Source organism: Danio rerio, chromosome 22 (genome assembly GCF_049306965.1).
Source record: "Danio rerio strain Tuebingen ecotype United States chromosome 22, GRCz12tu, whole genome shotgun sequence".
In the NCBI taxonomy this organism is placed as follows: domain Eukaryota; kingdom Metazoa; phylum Chordata; class Actinopteri; order Cypriniformes; family Danionidae; genus Danio; species Danio rerio.
Genome location: NC_133197.1, coordinates 9,452,501 through 9,472,403, shown reverse-complemented (window position 1 = coordinate 9,472,403; position 19,903 = coordinate 9,452,501). Strand labels below are relative to the sequence as shown.

At 34.4% G+C, this 19,903-nt stretch overlaps 3 protein-coding genes and 1 long non-coding RNA gene across 11 annotated transcripts in view; 2 read left to right on the top strand and 2 right to left on the bottom strand.

The window, feature by feature from the left end:
• The window catches only part of blf (bloody fingers), a 201,498-nt gene that overhangs the window by 95,985 nt on the left and 85,610 nt on the right, over positions 1-19,903 (bottom strand). The gene's annotated exons all lie outside the window — the stretch shown is intronic.
• si:dkey-253d23.1 lies at positions 1,337-3,285 on the top strand. The gene is made up of 2 exons (NR_188772.1): positions 1,337-1,430; positions 2,806-3,285. It is a non-coding gene; the product is annotated as a si:dkey-253d23.1 (long non-coding RNA).
• On the top strand, positions 7,871-12,555 carry LOC100007966 (uncharacterized). Of its 2 annotated transcripts, none has more exons than XM_021469456.3 (2): positions 7,871-7,948; positions 9,536-12,555. In XM_021469456.3, exon 2 carries the CDS (start codon positions 9,556-9,558, stop codon positions 10,492-10,494), a length of 939 nt encoding a protein of 312 aa, XP_021325131.1. In that variant the 5' UTR covers positions 7,871-7,948; positions 9,536-9,555; the 3' UTR covers positions 10,495-12,555. The 2 variants fall into 2 exon arrangements, with proteins under 2 accessions (XP_021325131.1, XP_068072676.1); XM_068216575.2 differs by having other exon boundaries at positions 7,871-7,996.
• The window catches only part of si:ch211-236g6.1, a 7,397-nt gene continuing 1,274 nt past the window's right edge, over positions 13,781-19,903 (bottom strand). The window contains exons 3-7 of one of the 7 annotated variants that reach the window (XR_012397287.1): positions 19,740-19,903; positions 19,577-19,623; positions 19,312-19,413; positions 19,135-19,199; positions 13,837-14,468 (exon numbers count right to left, since the gene is read on the bottom strand). The exon at positions 19,740-19,903 is cut by the window's right edge and continues 136 nt beyond it. Coding sequence is in view for 3 of the 7 variants with exons in the window: in XM_073936161.1 (XP_073792262.1) it covers positions 14,418-14,468; positions 19,135-19,199; positions 19,312-19,413; positions 19,740-19,903 (382 nt within the window). In the remaining 4 variants the exon portion in view is untranslated. Of the gene's footprint in view, positions 14,469-19,134; positions 19,200-19,311; positions 19,414-19,576; positions 19,624-19,739 lie in introns of all 7 variants that reach the window. The other 6 variants (XR_012397288.1, XR_225215.6, XR_012397286.1 and 3 more) reach the window with 6 other exon arrangements.

Below are 19,903 nucleotides of genomic sequence, written 5' to 3'. Positions count from 1 at the left end.
ATTTTCAGATATCATTTTAATTCATTATATCATTATAATGATTTTGTGTTGTTTAACTTGTTTCATTTAAATATGATGTTGATCATTGTATTTATCATAAATCTTTTGTTTAAAATAAGTTGTGTACATATTTTTCTAATTAATATTTGGGAGATTTTGGTTGTAAAGTATATTTTTACCTTGCGTTGATGACGTCACTAGAGTCTCACAGTCTGGTAAGTTGTTATATATGACAAAACACTGTTATCTTGAAATGACTGTGTTTTGCTGACATTAAGAAGAATGCACAATGTTTGATGTTTAAATTACATACTGTGTGCAATAGGGTGAGATATTGCATCGCAGCGCCATGCGTTTTAGAATCAAAGGGGTGTGCATTTTGCATTTTCTATCAAGGGGGTGCGCGACTATTTTTTAGAATTTTAACATGCATGGTGCTGCATCGTCGCTGGGCGCAGCATCCAGTGTGTGACCCCTCTCTTAACAATGTCACTACTGGGACTGTATTGCTGATATATATATATATATATATATATATATATATATATATATATATATATATATATATATATATATATATATATATATATATATACAGATTTTTTTTCGCCTATCAATATATTTATTTACAATTTTCATGATTTTCTCAGAATTAAGTTATTTTACCCGTAGACATGCTGATAAATTTGCATATGGCCCAAGACACTGATGGCTAATTTTTCAGTTTTATTTTTTCGGGGGTGAGGGAGTAGTTAAATGGAAAGACTTCACCAATGTCTTTAAGCTTTCAGTTTTGTTTAAAAGGGAGATGATGGTTTTTCTTTCTTCAATTTAGTAGCTAGCTAGCATAAATTGATATCAGAGGGAATCAGTTGATAGGTTCTGAATAGGTGCATAAGAAATATTTTGAAATGTAAACAAACCATAAATCATACCAATGAAAAACTTTACTCGAAATGTTGTGTACACTGCAGTTTTATTTATTTATTTAATGTTACTTTCTAGTCAACACAATACAATGGCATTAGTGTTGTTGTTTTGTGTAGCTGAATCTAATGTAGCTGACTCTAATAATAAAAAATAATTGATTCTGGCCATACATCAACAATGTATATGCCCTGTATATCGGCATTGGTTGTCTATAGTGTGTGTGGATTGAAACAATTCAACATTCAAAGTGTAGTAATTCTCAAGTAAAAACTCAATATTTTCGTCAAACTGTTAAAAATAGTTGCAGATGACGTTCAAAACAGATTTAACATGTCATATATTCGTCCTCCTCAGTGGGTGGCGATATATGCACGGTAAGTTGGTTTGCCAACCGTCAAAAGACGAAAAGAAGAAGTTGACGGTGTTTATGAAATCACAGCACAAAAACAATTTATCCACAAACATACTGAATGACACTTGAAGATACTGAATAACAAGAGGTTAGTGTTTATTCCTGTTCTTCATTTGTGATGCTGAAATACATCAATGTTTTAAAACATAAAGCCGTCAGTTGTATTGGTTGCAGTCAAATTATAAAGAGCTGTGATTTAATAACACAACGTTAGCAAACAAAGCGGTTGACTTTTTATGAAACGGCTACAGATTGGAGCCTAAATAATTTTTGATCAATTTTAGATATTTGTTTAAAACCAGAAAACCCTATTTGATTGTTGTTTACATGTCTTATAACTTGATTTAATGTTGTTGATGAGTTAATGGGTTGAATTTAATAAAAAAATAGGAAGCTTTTGCAGCTACACAATGTTTTAAGTGACTGACCAATTTGAAATACTGGAAATAAATGCATTTATGAAAAATTTCAAATAAATAATTTAAGCTTGTTTATATGTAATATTACGTAGCTGTTCAGTGTTTAGACTTTCAGCAGTGAAATTTAAACCACACTGAACTGAACTAACTCTGACAACTGGACTTACATGGTTTCAATCTACTAGAACTTCTATGTTAGGCTGCATTGACACTATTCAAATACATGAATTGAATTGAGTGTAGTCTTAATATATGATATGATTAAATGTTATCAGTGTAAAGATTTTTATATTATTTTACTGGTTGGGTTCAATGAAATTAAAATTTTTAAAATCACGATTGAGCTAATTTTGATTTAGGGTTTAGAGATAAAGAAATGCTCACAGTGTCTGTGAGAAAACTAAATGTTTTGTATTGTGCAAATGGCTTCTTTTTTCCCCTGCTTCTTTTCAGTGCTGTGCACATCACTTGCTGGTATCTCATTGTTTCAATGATCATTTAAAATATATATATATATATATTTTTACATTTTTAAAATATATACTCCAAATATTTATTTGTAATTATGTTATCATTTAATTTAGAACTTCTTTATGAAACATAAAGCATTTAAAAACATCAACTAACAATTTTAGACCCAAATATTTTCTCATTAAAATATACATTAAGACTTGCAACATTCTCACCGCATTCTTATTCACTTTGGTGGTAAGATTGCAGTAATCCTCAAATGATGAACAATGCACCATGAAATAAACAATTGAACTTAATCAGAAAAAATAGACTTATTTTGTCCATAGGTTATGTATCGTCATATTGCAAAGCCTCACATAGAAAAAAAAATTCTCATTTAATAATCTTAAATTAAGTATTTTCGTTACAGTTTTTGTTTCAAATTAATAAAATATTGTTAAATCCACCTAAGCTGGGTCTGCGTCAACACACCTTTATAGTATTAATTTGCATCAGTGTTTGCTTCTTCTTACAGTGACATTTCTCTCCTTGGTTTATGATTCTACTGAAAATAAAACTCTTTTATTTTAGACTCACTGAAAGAGACTGAAAATCCAAGGGAGGCAGAGGAGTAACAACATGTCCAAGCTGGGAAATATATCTCCGGGCCTCTCAATGACAAGAAGTAAGTTACTGGAAAAAAAAGCGGAGAGTCCTCAGACTTGTGATCAGTGCGGAAAGAGTTTCACCCGAAAAGAGAAGCTCAAAGAGCACATGAAAATCCACACCGGAGAGAAGCTGCCTACGTGTGATCAGTGCGGGAGGAGTTTCACATATAAAACGTCTCTTAGAGTGCACATGAAAATCCACAGCGGAGAGAAACCGCACACCTGTGATCAGTGCGGGAAAAGTTTCACACATAAAGGAACCCTTAAAAATCACATAAGAGCTCATACGGGAGAGAGGCCGTACACGTGTGATCAATGTGGAGTTTGTTTCAAACAGAAACGAAGTCTTGAGGATCACTTGACAATTCACACTGGAGAAAAGCCGCACCAATGTGATCAATGCGGGAAGAGTTTCAGAAAGCCACACACTGTTAGACGACATCTGCTTACCCATTCTAGAGTACGGCTGTTTCCTTGTGACCAGTGCGATAAAGCTTTTTTTAGGTTAGATGCCCTGAAGGATCATCTGAGAGTTCATACGAAGGAGAGGCCTTACACGTGTTTTTTGTGTGGGAATTGTTTTAGACATTCGAGTAGTTTAAACAAACACAACTGTAGAAAGGTGTGAAGAATCACATGCGCTTTCATTGTGGAAAGACGTTTGTTAGAGATGCTGATTTAAAACTGCGCCTGATGGATCACACAGAAAAACCTTACAAGTGTTCACACTGTAACAAGAATATCTGAAAGTGTATGAGAGGATCCACACTGGAGGAAACGCGTACAAGTGTTCATAATGAGATGAGATTTGTTGATTCAGTATGTCAACGTTAATGAGATGATCCACACTGGAGAGAAACCGTATCCCTTAGCTCAGTGATTGGCAAACTCGGTCCTGGAGGGCCGGTGTCCTACACAGTTTAGCTCCAACTCTAATCAAACACACCTGCTTATAGGTTTCTAGTGATCTGGAAGCATAGATATATACACTAGATATCGCATAGGGACCCTGAGAAAGCGTCAATAGCGCCTCCACATTGGTACAGTGCTCCCAGGACAAATGTCATTCAACCGCACTAGTCAAGACAGTGTTATTACGTGAAGATGTGGTACTTTAGCGCTGTCTCCGGGTGTAGTAACGAGCAAACAAAGAAAATAAAGCACAAAGGCAGAACATTTCATAGGTAATATTAAGTTTTTTTTTCTGTTTTTGTATGTTCTGAACTTTTGTGCCAATCAGGTAACGTTATTGATGATGACAGTCACTTACTGCATTCACCATACGGCAAAGCAGCTCCAACTCGCACTAAACACTTGGCTTATGCTAGTTTTGTAGAATAAAATCAGCAAACAATGCAAAAGAAATGTGACAACGAGATGCTGCGCTGCCAGAAACTTGTATTATTGTCGGCTAACGTTAGTGAAAGAGTCGTTCGGGGGATTAATTCACAAACGAATCGCTGCCTCCGTCAGTATGAGAAGTGAAAGCAGGAGAGGAGGTGTGTTTCAGGACATGATTAGATCAAATTTAACAGGGAGGGTGAATAGTACATTTCTGTACACACAAAAACACAAGCTTATTGTCAGGAATGCCCGTGCGGTCACTGACCCATCAGAGTAGAAAAGTGATGTAAAATTATAATTTTCGTAATTAGAAAAAAAAAAATTACATACTATCATCCAGGAAAACTCCCGATCATAGATATATGTGTATATGTGTATATCTCTGGATTTGGATGGCCACAGTCCTCCACTGTACCTTGGTCCCGCATTCATTTCAAAGGAGCGCTACCCTGTAGCAAGATGGCGGCGCTATTGACGCATTCCGTCCAATAGACAACAATAGGCCAGGCGACATCTAATGTATATATCTATGATCTTGAAGACACTGATTAGCTTGTTTAGGTGTGTTTGACTAGTGTTGGAACAAAACTCTGCAGGGACACCGGCCCTCGAGGATCAAGTTTGCCCATGCCTGCCTTAGCTTCACCATATTTGCGCACATATGGTGACCTTAAGTGATACAGTTTCTTACCTGTGTGTATCCGCTCATTAACTTTGACAAAAAGGAAGTCTTAGGAGCCGATCACACCGATAGCACATTTACGTTCCAAAAACGCGAGGCACATCGCACTGCCTTTTTGTTGACAATTATTTAAAGTCGCTAGGCAATGACTGAATCAGCTGGGTATTTTGCTAGAGTGTTGCTGTTGATATTTTTTATAATTTTAATATTTAATAATATTGTGATATTCAAGATATGTGAAGTCATACAGCTCCAGATAACTCAGAACAGCAACCACACACCTTTCCTTCATCCTCAAAAGCTACATCCTCTCCCTTGTTGTCTTGACAACATAAACATTGCAGGCACCTCAACGGAAACCCCGCCTCTGCTTTTATTTGATTGGAAAATGAAACAGACGCGACTGGCGTAATGTGCTTTTTCTGCTCAGAGTTGACTTATTTTTCAACAGCGTGCGCAAGGGAAAAAAACGTGAGGCGCAGCAGGCAGTTAAAGCGCTCGCGGTAGTTAGTAAACCATTCAAAAAAGGCGCCTCTTAAGGCATAAAGCGAGGTCAGTGTGATCAGCCCCCTAAGGATCACATTACAATTCACTGGAAAAGTGATTTTTTTTTGTTGTTGTGTTGCCAAATACATTGTGTCACAGCCATTTATTCAAACCATGAAACTATGCAACAGAACTGTAATACATGTTAGGGATAAAGTACATCCAGCCGGTTGTTTTCACAGGCAGCTAATATGAAGCCTGAATGCTTTATTCTGTGGAAACACCCGCCTGGATGTACTTTATCCTGCATATTTCACAGCTACTTGACACAAAGTGTTCAAAATTGTCATGAGCCTTAATAGTTTAATTAATTATTTAATTAAATGTGAAGCTGACAGAAATGAAAATGGCTGAATGGAGCATATTCTAACCTGTGGACCTCAGCGATCCTGCAGGTGGGCCACAAGAATTAAAATAACTCTCAATATTAAACTAGAATTTTTGTATTTTGTTATTAATATGCTATATTAAAATGATTGCAGTAATGCTCTTTCTCCTGTTCTCTGATTGATTACTTCAAAGTCGGCGTAAAACCGCCTCATGATCGTGTCTGCAACTAGTACATGGAAGTCTGTTTATTCACAAACTATACATGAAATGAAAGTGAAAGTCTATCTTTGTGTATATTTGTGTGAACTAGTTAATATATCTGCATGGTTGTTCTAATTAATGTCCTGGGAATGTTTTATAACAAACGGGCAATAGCGAGGCTCAATGGTGTTTCTGCCATCGAATGTAAAATAAACTAGCATATGAGATTCAGACGCGCTCTGGCAGAGCTGTTCATTGTTCCTGTCAGCGATCTCCCTATAATATCCAACCGCCATCAGATTGATGCGTTTCAACAGATTTAGGGTATTTTACTGTATAACTCCTGTACTAACCTACAAATTATTCAGTCACAAAACGTAGTCTGACAGACCAGCATACAACTATGGATGTGAACAGGATGATAGTTCAGCAGATGTTATCTTGGAATAAGACACCTTGGAATGGTACGACTGACCAATCAGAATCAAGTATTCAAGAGAGTCAAAAAGAATAATTTTTACACTATTCTGGAGCCTGGTGCCACCTGAAGAAAGGTAAAAGCTGCTGCTTTTTCTCTTGGATCTTGCCTTGGCGCTGCTGCTGAGGGATTGAGATACACTGGTCAATGTTTGCATATATACATGACTGTATAGGTTGTTTTCACATGACGTCATTAATGACACAAGAAAATTCAGATGAAGGGCAGGAAGTGATTCTTCTGCATAGAAATCGCTATCAGAACATCATAATGTTTCTGTTTGATGTTCTTTATAATTGTTTAAATCGGCCAAAATAAGTAATGTCAAACCGCTTTTATAGACTTCCAAAAGTTTTTCCTCTTAATGGGAGGAAGTTCAAGAACCTGGCTGACAAATGTAAGAAAAGGCAACATGTAATAAACATTTATTGAATACATCCATGTGTAGAAACTTTTTTTGTACGTGATAATTTGTATGACAGGACCAATAGAGATTATACACAGGCCTAGATATGTGTATAAATATGTTCATGTGTTGTATAAAAATCAGATACTAACACCCACAACATTTTAAACACAAATACAAATAAAAAAAAGAAACAAAATCAAGAGAAGCCAATTTTTTTTTAATTTAGTTGAAATTCTCTAGTTTGTAATTTTTGTAATTCTCTAGTTTTGTAAATTTTTTTTTGCAATATTTAGCTTGAATTTAATTGTATTTAAATTTTCAACTTTCAATTTCTGAATATGTTTGGTAACTAAAATATTATTTATATATATATATATATATATATATATATATATATATATATATATATATATATATATATACATATATATATATATATATATATATATATATATATATATATATATATATATATATACATATATATATATATATATATATATATATATACATATATATATATATACATATATATATATATATATATATATATATATATATACATATATATATATATATATATATATATATATATATATATATATATATATATATATATATATATATATGTATGTTAAATATATTTGTTTGCATTTGCATTGCAAATGCACCAAAATACATTGTGTATATTCACTGAGAAATAGATAAAAATATTCATTTTCAAAATGGGGTGTACTCAAATATGCTTAGTACTGTAGTTCACCATGTTAAAAAAGAGGCAATAATGCATCAAAGTCTTAAGGTGAGATGTTAAATTTTTTAACAAGCTATACAATTATTCTCCCGCATGCTTAAAGGTTCTGACCAATGCAAATGGCTGCATTTTAATGAAAAGCCTTTTATTAAACCTACATCCATATCATTTAAAGGTCATCGTACCCTCCTTCCCTCTAGGTGGCGGAATGTGCACATAAGAGTTGGTTTGCCAACCGGAAAAAGAAGAAGTATTTATGAAACGGCAGTGGGGAGAGAAGTTTGAAGAGGAAATAAAATCGAAGAGACTGAAGAACTAAGAGGTTGATGCTTGTTTCTGCCACTCATTTGTGATTCTGAAGTACATTAAGGTCATAAAACATGAAGCAGCAACAGTTAAAAGTAAAGTTGGTTTTATAGTCGCATATTCATTGAGATCTTGTGATACTCCTTACGTTGTTTACCATGGCACTTTAAATATTTAGTATGAAATAACATGTATGTATGACTTGAAAAAGGCATTAGCACTATTTAATAGACTGTAAACAATGTTGTACTTTAATAGTCATTAGCTGCTGAAATGATTTCTCTGTTTTGAAATTGCAAATAATACTATTCTGTAATTAAAGTATTAAGGAAAATGTCCAATTGTGTGAATATAAAACCAGCTTTAAGTTACCTCAATGTTTTACTGATGTTGTTGTCAGAACAATAATAAATAATAAAAGTGACAGACTGGTTTTCAAATGGAGAAAATAATACATTTGACAAGAGTTTCTGTCAGCTTTGCATAAATGTGATCATACTGCATTTTTAAAAGGACATCAAACTAGTTATGGGACTATAACCGTTTTCAAGCAATAACGTATAACCGTTTTCAAGCAATACAGTATACGATTTTGACGGTATGATAACCTTGGATAAAAATATAACGATTTCACAGTATTGTAATTATGGCTCTAAAATATGTTCTTTTTAAATGTCTGAGTAAAAAAAAACATTTAAACTTTTTCCCCTTTGAACACAATAGATTTTGTTTTGAGAAACATTTATAATATATTAGAGCAGTTAACATGTCAAATGAAATTATTAAAATTAATCATTGGCTCTCCATTAGTTTAGAAAACACAGATTTAAACAAATTAATTTAAAACGACATCTTTGGAGATCTTTTCTGCTGAAGATACTGTTGTCCTAAAAAAGTAAATAAATCTTACTCATACCTTAGGAACGGTGCAGCAAAACATGTTGGCAAATGTTGACTTTTCAAAACCACGGTATACCTTGAAAATGGTTATCGTCCCATGCCCAACCGTGGTTTACAAAAGTCAAGGTTTTAAAACTACCAACATGTTCTGCCATACCGTTTTTGTAAAATTTTTAATTTACGTTTTCTAGTACAACAGTATCTTCAGCAGAGAAGAGATCAAAAGATGCCGTTTTAAATTGTAAAGAAATCTGTGTTCTTGAAACAAATGAAGACAGCAAAAGTCAACGATTCACTTTAATTATTCAGCCTGACACGTTTACTGTAACAAAATAGCTTAAATGTTTCTCAAAATGAAATATATCGTGTTTAAAGTTTTTTTTTACCCAGACATTTCAAAAGAATTTATTTATCCAAGGTTGTGGGCCGGCAGTTTAAGACCCCTGCATTACAGCAATATAAGCATATGATGAATTAATTAATGATGAATTTCCTTGTCCTCATTTGTAAGTCGCTTTGGATAAAAGCGTCTGCTAAATGACTAAATGTAAATGTAAAATGAATAAAAGATCTCTTACATTTCCCCCAATTGGCAAAATACTCGTAAATCCACTTAACATTGGTCTGCATTAACATACTTTTTCTCTTTTCTTAAATTGATTCATGCGTTACTGAAAATAACAACTTTTCTTTTCCATTTTAGACCCAATCAGAGAAACCAAGATGAAGACCCGGGGGAAGCAGAGGAGTAATAACATAAAAAAACCTCTGACCCGCTCGCGGACTAAAAGTAAGTTACTGAAAAGAAGAGCAGAGAGCCCACACACTTGTGAACAATGTGGAGAGAGTTTCAAACGAAAAGGACTCCTTACAAATCACATAAGAGTTCATACAGGAGAGAAACCGTTTGCGTGCGATCACTGTGGAGCGAGTTTCAGGATGAAAGGATATCTTAGGGAACACATGACAATTCACACCGGACTGAGGCCTCACACGTGCGATCAATGCGGACTGAGTTTCAGGCTAAAAGGAAATCTTAGGGATCACATGACTATTCACACTGACGATAAGCCACATAAATGCGATCAATGCGGGAAGAGTTTCAGATGCTTGCGGGGTGTTAAAAGACATCTGCGTATTCATTCTGGAGTCAAATCGTTTGCTTGTGATCACTGCGATAAAACCTTTTTTAGGCCGGATACTCTGAAGGATCACTTAAAAGTTCATACGAAGGAGAAACCGTACCCGTGTTCCTTGTGTGGGAAGAGTTTTAGTCAGATGAGCACTTTAAATATACACCTGAAAAGACACAGGGGGGTGAAGAACCACATGTGCTTTGATTGTGGAAAGACGTTTGTTAGAGATGCGGAGCTAAAGCTGCACCAGAGAGTTCACACTGGACAGTTTTACAAGTGTTCACATTGTAACAAGAAAATAAAATCCGCACAGTATCTGAAAGTACACGAGAGGATGCACACTGGAGAGAAACCGTACAAGTGTTCATACTGTGACAAGAGATTTGTTGATTCAATGACTGTCAGAATGCATGAGAGGACCCACACTGGTGAGAATCCCTATCACTGCCCTCAGTGTGGGAAGAGTTTCAGGTATTCTCGCTCATTACTCTCTCATATAAGAAAGCAATGCAAAAAAGCTCAGTAGCAGTTTCTATTTAGATCCTGCGCTTTCAAGTGTGACTCTTTGTCCTCCTCACGTGAGAACTTTTATTATTATTATTATTTTTCTATTGTTTGTTTTTATTGTCATGTAGAATTTCACAGTGTTATGTGATTTGTTATATTCTGGAGGCTTTTAAGTATGTACTAAATTTATTGTGCTTGCTTGAGTTTCATTATGCTGAAAAAGAGGCTGTAATACTTAATTAATGAAGTGTTTTGAAATTAAACAGTTCTGTATAAAATTAATTGACTTTCTATAGAGCAATATTCTCCCATGATTACAAACACCTTACTAGTACTTTGCAATCTAATAAAATAGTTTAAATAGCAATCATTATTTTGTGAAAATGGTTTGAGTTCAGGCTGGGCGATTAATCAAAGAGTAATCGAAATTGGCATTGCTAACTAATAATTGATTTACCAGGTCATTTTTTCCCCCCATTTCAATTACTTGCCTTACCTTGTGTGGAGTTATGTGACCCTGCTCTGTTTCTTAGATGTTTGCTCACACTTTCTTTTGCAGTCTGAAGTGCGTCAAACATACAAAAGGTTCAATCCCCCCCATTCCATGTAATGTGATGATTGTGAGGGCGCAGGTGAGACATAATTTTTCAAGAGACACTCAAATACATTATGTGCGCTGTGGAATTGGATGTTTTATGAGATTATTTACATTTTTTGCCATTATTTTGTCTTTGAGAATTTTTGGAACTTTTTGTTGATTTTTGTGTTTGATTCAGCGATTGATGGAAAACTAGGGGTTCTGATTAATGAATTGGTTTGATATTGAACAGTTCTGTATAAAATGAATAAGTTTTTAATAGGCCATTAACATCAATATTCTCCTATCATTACAAACAATTTGCTAGTTATTACCAATCTATTGAAATAGTTTAAATAACAATTATTTTTTGAAAATGGTTTGCATTAGGGCTGGACAATTAATCAAAACGTAATCAAAATCAACATTCTAAACCAATAATCGATCAAATTTTTCCAGTTCAATTAAAAAAAAAAGTATTTATTTTTTCATTTACTTACAGCGTGTGGAGTCACGTGACCCTGCTCCATTTGTTAGATGTCTCACACTTGCAGTCTGAAGTACATCAAACGCACAAAACATCCAATTTGTGCCACTGGATGTCTAATCCTATCTTTGCTTTAATTTCACATGTAAATCACTTGTGCTTCATCTGCGTCTGCTTACTGCACAGACTGAAAGTTTCCCATTCCATGTAATGTAATGATTTTGAGGGAGCAGGTGAGACGTCATTTTTTGAGAAACACTCAAATACATCACAAGTGCTGCGTATGCAACGTTTATAAGTCATGTAATGCAGTTAATTGCAAACTGAAATGAATATAATTTGATCATATGTTTTGTAATTAGATGTTTTATAAGGTTATTTAGGTTTTTTTGCGGAATCGTGAAAAACTAGGCGGTCTGATTAATGAAGTGGTTCGATATTAAACAGTTCTTTAAAAAATGAATACAATATCAATATTTTTCTATGATTACAAACAATTTACTAGTTAATTCCAAACTGTTAAAATAGTTTAAATAGCAGTCATTATTTTTTGAAAATGTTTTGACAAAGTCAACATTATGAACCAACAATCGATCAAATTTTTTTGCTATGTACCTTACTGCGTGTGGAGTCATGTGACCGTTCTCTGTTTGTTACTGTTGTGTTACTTTGCACTATATTGACGATGACTGGAAGCTGCGCCAGAGATGCCTCGTGACGGCATATTTTCCATTACATCAAAACATTTCAATTAAAACATTTGTTTACAAAGGATGAAAGAAAAGCACCGTTTAAAATATTGTTTACAGGATATACAAGAGTTATTTTTATTAAAAGGGACACTGATTATTTTTTACTTTTGAAATCATTAAAAATTAATTACTTTTGTTTCCAAAAAAGGCAAGTTAATTGTTTTCACCTTTTTTTTAATAAGAAAAAGTGACTGTTCATTTTAGGCAGTCTGTGTTTAATTTAATTTGTTTAATGGTGATGTTGAATAAATAATCATAGATAGTAGATAGTGTGTGTGTTTTCTTACACTTATTTTAAAATCAAGTAATGCACCCTTCATTCAAAATCTCTGACCTGTAATATGTGAGCATATTTACTGTACAAAACCTGTCAGTGAACTATGCAGGCAAAAAAATTAAATACTTAAATAAAATAATCGTTCACTAATCAGAATCGAGTTAAAATATTGAGTTAATCGAGATTTTAATCTTAGACCAAATCGGCCAGCACTAGTGGACTCTTTGAAGTCACATCTTACCTACTACCACTGTCCATTACTTTATAATACAATATTTATTTAAGTGGTCGAGTCGTTTTTATAAGGTAAGATCTTTTTTGGTGCCTATCGCAGATATCACTATTTATATTCGCGCCATAAATCCTTAAGAAATGTTTGAATGCTTATAAGTCCAAGATGAAGATTGTAAAGAAAGATTTCTTTCATGTGTTGATAAAAGCTGTTAAATGTGGCTAAAGCCTTAAACATCGTTAACTGTTAACAGTTACTTTCGTCAGAAGGTATAGCTAATTAACAACTGTATTATTACCGTCAGCTGGTCTTTTACTAATTGAAAATGTGACAACGTCTCCACCTGCTGGCCGAAACAGGTTTTTTTTTTAAACAGCTGGCAATGTAATGTCCACTGCCAAGTGCATAGGTATCAAACTTGATTCCTGAAGGGCCACAGCTCTCCACAGTTTTGCTCCAACCCTAATCAAACACAGCCGGTTTTATTAAGCAGGTGCGAGTTGGAGGTGGTTGGAGTTAAACTATGCAGAACTGCGGCCCTCCAGGAATTGAGTTTGAGACCACTGGCTAAGTACTTTGTCAAAAGCTGTAAAACCTGGCGCAAAACAGAGCTTAAGATTTCCAAATACTTCCCACATGCAAAGTCTGGCTTTCTGCTTAAAGTCTGATGTAGTTCTAAGCATTTTTCTGCTTTCATTATATAAACATGAATGCTGCTGTTTATTTTTGTGATCATGCGCACTCTGAGATCAGCTCTGTCCAATGTTTTATAAATGAGGCTCTTTGTTTTAATGTGCTGACTTGATGAATCAACAGCATTCAGTTTTGTAATAATTTAGGGTTTGTTCATGTGAAACTTTCCAACTGAAACGCATTGCTTTACAATTAGATACATGTCACACAGGTTTCAGATGTGCTTTAAAACAAGATCCCTTGTGAGAAATTTGTGAATGTCATTTGACTTGTAGGGTAGGCATTAAGAAAATACATGAAAAGCTCTTTAAAAATGAAAAGTACTTCAAAAATGAAAAAAAAAAAAAAAAAAAGCAAGTTTATTCACCGGCATGGTTTTATATGAGCACAATACTTAGGAAGTAATTCCCACACAATACTCCGTACAATACATGGTAAGTAATCAGTGCTTAAGTATGTTACAAAACAGGAAAATGCAGATTTCTAGATAAAAGTAGACGTTACATGACCTCAAATGTGTAGACATGTCTAGTCTAGAAAATATTTAGTTTTTCTTGTGGTATTTAAGCGGATGTGGACTTTGCTGAAGACTCTAGAGATGAATGGATAGTCTAAAGGTATTTAACATGGCTTTATGTCCTGTTAGTACTGAATACAAGAGTTTCCTCTGATGTTTGATGAATAAAACATTGGTATTGAAAAAAAAAAACATCAGTGATCAGTTAACGGATTTCGCTACATATATTTCATTTAAAACCCGTTCCTTGTCCAGCATGAATTAATACCAACAATACTACAAAACAAACAATTGCCGAAATGAGCTTCCATGAACTGCATGTTAATTCATAAAAATTAAATGTGAATATGCAGGTGACTGTTATGTCATGAGTGTTTTATCATTAAAAACATTGTACACTGTGCTCCTTAGTTTGTTGCGATGCTTGAGTACACTGTACCACCTTCTGCTTCAGCCTCCTGTGAAAAAACAAGAAAAATTCAAAAAACTATACTTGAGTTTTTGTCTTGTTTCTAGTCCAAATATTTAAAGTCTAAGAAAAAGAATAAATAAAGAGTGATTTTATATATCCCACCAGTGCTGATATAAAGCCATTTCGCACTGCTGCGAGTGTGATATTGCTCATATATATATATATATATATATATATATATATATATATATATATATATATATATATATATATATATATATATATATATATACACACACATATATATACAGTTAAAGTCAGAATTAAGAATTATTAGCCCCCCTGAATTATTAGCGCCACTGTTTATTTTTTTCACCAATTTCTGTTTAATGGAGGGAAGATTGTTTCAGCACATTTCTAAGCATAATTTTTTTAAAAACCTATTTCTAATAACAGATTTATTTTATCTTTGCCATGATGACAGTAAATAATATTTTACTTGATATTTTTCAAGACACTTCTATACAGCTTAAAGTGACATTTAAAGGCTTCACTAGGTTAATAAGGTGAACTAGGCAGGTTAGGGTAATAAGGCAAGTTATTGTATAATGATGGTTTGTTCTGTAGATTATTGAAAAAAATAGCTTAAAGGGGCTAATAATATTAAACTTAAAATGATTCATAAAAAATGTAAAAACTGCTTTTATTCTAGCCAAAATAAACAAATAAGGCTTTCTCCAGAAGAAAAAAATATTATCACATACTGTGAAAATTTCCTTACTTTTAAACATAATTTGGGAAAAAAAAATAAAAAAAAATTCAAAGGGGGGCTAACTTCAACTGTTTTCACTCATATAAATATAAGCATGCATTTCACAAAACCACAGTCCACAAAATCATGAAGATTTTGTGAAAAGTGGCAGCAGAACATTTCACATCTGAAGCCAGTCAGCTTGCAACATGTATGACGTGATCTGCACACACACATGTACATGATAACTATTTGCACACAAAAAAGCAACGAGGAAATCACAAACCACATCAGACAAAGACAACATCGAGAACATTTCTCTCCTGATGTGTTTACAAATACAGTAAAACAGCACCACTAGAACAAAACAAGAGCTGATCTGGCAGTAATGCATAAATGGTAAGCATAAAGCCGTTAATTAATTATTTACATGTCATTATTCTGTATTTTTTGTTAAGCAAGTGCAAACAGCAGCTGTTTTATGTAAAAATGTTCTGCAGGCAGCCCGCAGAAAAATTTTATTATGTTGGTTCATTTTACATTGTCCAGAAGTCTGCCTTATTATTTTTAAAAACAAGATCAAAAGCAGTGGTTTGATAAAAAAAAAACACTTTCGCACTTTCAGAAACATAGAACTGTCAGGTTTAGTTCCAGTATTTCCATGTTAGCCTGGTACTGTGTGGTACGATTACAAATCTTTCTCAGCCTAGAATTCTTAAAACAGTTGTGCTGGTAGCAAGTGACTGTGTCTAACTCTGTTATCTGGCTACCAGTTTTTTTCATAGCTGGCTAAGGGGAAACATGCTATTTAATCAAACAGCTTGTTCAAAATGAAAAGAGAACCATGAGACCAATATTGGGTCTGATGAAGAAACAATTGCTCTTAAAGATATTCGGATAAAGTTCAGCAACAGCTGGAGGTTACAAGGAGAATCTCTAGCAGAGAAGCATGCTACTTCCAAAATCACATACTTCCCTACTATATAGTTTGTGAAAATTGTATGCGAGGCAAGTAGTATGCCTGAATTCATAGAATCCTAAAAAAAAGTAGACGAGAAGTACCTCGATAACCTTAGTTGTGAAATTGTGAAAATCAATTCATGTTTATTTGTATAGCGCTTTTACAATGTAGATTGTGTCAAAGCAGCTTAACATAGAAGTTCTAGTAGACTGAAAATGTGTCAGTCCAGTTTTCAGAGTTTAGTTTAGTTCAGTTCAGTTCAGTGGGTTTAATTTTCAATACTGAAAGTCTAAACACTGAAGAGCAAATCCATTGATGCGCAGCTCCACAAGTCCCAACCAAGTAAGCCAGTGGCGACAGTGGTGAGGAATAAACTTCACCAATTGATGAAAGTGAAAGAGGGAAAAAAGGGTGCATCTAAAGGACACTTTACTATCCCACAAGGCCACACAAAATTTATGAATGGGAGTGAAGTGAGAAGTGACACAACTGACGCAGGTCACGTGATAATGAGCAGCAGATATAGTGGATCCAAAATCCATTCTACTTAGATTAATACTACTGCACTTTTCAAATATAGTACCTATATGAGTACTGTGCAATTTTGGATGCAGTTTTAGGCCCCGATTACACTAATACGTTTTAGTTTTGAAATGACGTTTTAGAATGAAAACGAACCACGTCTACACTGATGTTTCATTTGGCATTTCTGAACAGCTCTCCGTCCACATTATACTGCTGAAAACGCACATCACATGACCACACACATTCTGGCATGTGCTGCAGCGCATGTGCCCGTCTGAGCTCCAGGCAGTCAGCGGGTGCTTTGAGCACAAAACCCCAGGTGAGAGCTGTGCTTGTCAGACTGTTCATTAAGAATCTTCCGCTGGATCCAATCTCACTATATTTGTTAAATGTGATATTTAATTCATCTTGTTGTCTATATCTAACAACATATACCCCCACTTTGGTCTTTTGAATCTACTACTTGTTCTCAGGTAACGTGTTTTGGCTGAGCACAAAGATAAGTAATATATTAATGTAAACCACTGATTTACACTGATTGATGTACACTGATTCTGCATATTTGACTGATTGCTTGCCTTTTATTTTATAATGTATAAACTTTTGTACTTTATACTTTTATAATGGCCATTATTGATTATTGAAACTGATATTCAGCAAAAGGGATAGCGTTTCATATTTTTCACTGAAAATGAAAGGAGGCAGTAATGTTATAGGCTGTTTTGTTATAAGTATGTATACAACGAAGTTGGTGCTCATATAAATATGTAGTTAAAAGATGCCTTAACATTTTTGCTGTCTGTTAAGTTGTTAATATCAAAATGAAAATAGGCAGTTCCTTATATTATGTTTTCATTTTATTGTTATGATAGTGAAACAATGTAGTTAGGGTGATGTGAATGACATTATTCACTGTTCACAAACTTACAAAGTTTGAACTTTAAAGGAAAGGATGCAAGACTGAAATTTGTGTACTTTAATATTGAGGAAAAAGCCCCAATCAAATGTCTGCAGTTCCGCCTCCGTTTTCAAATGTCTCTGTTTTCCCCCATCCTGCACTAACATGGAGCAGCAGCATTTTAAGATGAAATCTACATTTTCAGCATTTCCAAAATTCTCCGTTTTCAGCGCTCAAAAACTCTTGGGTAGTGTGAACGGAAGGCGGAACCATAGTAAATGCATGCGTTTAGTAAAACTAAAAAATATTGGTGTAAATGGGGCCTTGGTCTCTGTTGACATACATATCCTCTCAGCATCTGTTGGTACACCCGTTGTCGCCATTTGAGTCAAGAGCAGTGTCCTTTTTTCTGTTATTTAATAAATAGAATATCAAATAAAAAAGGTGCTCAAACGTTACTGTTAACTCTTGTGTTATGAAGGCAAATATTGACGCATATCAAAAATCTGTCATCAGCACCACAGGACATTTCAACTGTATCCGTGCTAAATCCCAGATAGGAGTGGGTAAACAAAAGTATCTTTTGTTTCTAAATGACCGTTATGACAGTTGGATAAGACAGCAGGTGTGTTTACTAACTGCCAGCCTAAGTTGTTCTGCCAGTTGCAAATTCAAGTAAATCTAGTTCGATTTGTTAAACTGGTGGGTAACAACACATTTTCTGCAACAATAGATGTAGCTTAAATAGTCAGTGATGCTTAGAAGGCTTTTCTGTTGAATAAGGGTGCTGTATGTAAGTTTCTGACTTTATTAAAGCACAAAAAAAAAAACATAATATATTTGCAGATATTTACGAAACATGCCAAGTGAACATGTTTATCTGAAAAACAATGCTGAAGTCAGATATGCTGCTTTGAAAATGTATGTTTCGTGTGGGAATGGCTGTATTTGTTTTGCTTATTTTAACCTGCCCAATGCCAGTTTAGCCAATTATACTTTAGCACCCTGGCTTGCCTTGGTGAAAAACTATACATTTCATTTAATCATTCTTTCAATCATTCAATCATTCATTCATTCATTCAGAAAGGCTCTGAAAGCATGCGTTCCAGGCCGAAATGCGACCTTTGCTGGACTGTAGCAGACTCCAAAATGAGAGACCTACTTAGAGTTCCACATGAGGTTATTAACGAACAAATTATATAAATATTACAAACATAAACATTAGGTGAGTAGGTTACGTTGTAACCCGTGTCCTAACAACACACTTTGTGATGAGGATCCAGGAGTGCAATCCCTTTCAACCACTGGGTGTCAAACTTGCATACTGCACCTTTAATTAGTAGAGTGTGGTGACTGATGAATTATTTTTAGTCAATGCAATGCAAGTCACTTTGGATAAAAGTGTCTGTCAAATGCGTAATTGTAAATTAGAAAGAATAAGCCATGTCAAAACAATTAAGCACAAACAAAGATGAAAAGGATTTTTTTGGGGGCACAATAATGTTGCACTTTTGTGCGCAGATATTTGCACAGACTGCTGCACAAAAAGCATTGCACACAGCCGAACCGGATCTTACCATATGGTGTAAATGATCTGCACTGAATGTTGGTGTGGTATACGGAATTTCGACCTCAGTTTCAGCTGTTTTAAAATAATAACATTTTACCAAAATATGTATTTAAATCTGAAGTTTAGATTAAATGTATTTTTTTTTCCACGTTCAAATAAAGATTTTGGAGAAAATAACACTTGCCACATTGTCCTTGTTTACGCTTCCTATAGCACCAGATCAATCCCCAAACTGTTACGAACAGCACCACGGTGACAACTATCAGATAGTGATTTCTTTCCAGTTCTGTAATGATCAAGAAAACAGCAATTAGAATAAGTCTTGCAAGTCTGAGTTCAGCAAAAAGACACAAAATAGATGGTCTGGGGGAGAAGTTGATCTATTACAGTTTCAGTTTAAAATCACAGAATCTGTGAAATGTTTGACAGTTTTTTTACAAGATGCTGACCTGCCTTTGCTCAGTGAGTATTTAACACCAGGGGTTCATTGTAAGCTCTAACAGACAAACAAAAAGGCATTTTAAAAATACTTTTGAAAATAGCTTACAAAGACCAACCTGTATTATTTTTATATGTAAGTAAATATCAGTGGTTTAATTACAGCTGACGTACCTGCACATGTGTGACAGAGATCACTGATGTCCAGATGTGTGGTGTGGTTTGTGAAGTTGTTATTGACCACGCAGCTGTAGGTGTTTTTATCCTGATATTCCACCTCCAGAGGTAGAGAGAGACTGATGCTGAGATCAGACACACTGATGCTGGACAATACACTG

What these genes read in the sequence shown, in the direction of transcription:
- LOC100007966 (XM_021469456.3), top strand. Translation starts at nt 9,556, where the DNA reads ATGAAGACCCGGGGGAAGCAGAGGAGTAATAACATAAAAAAACCTCTG.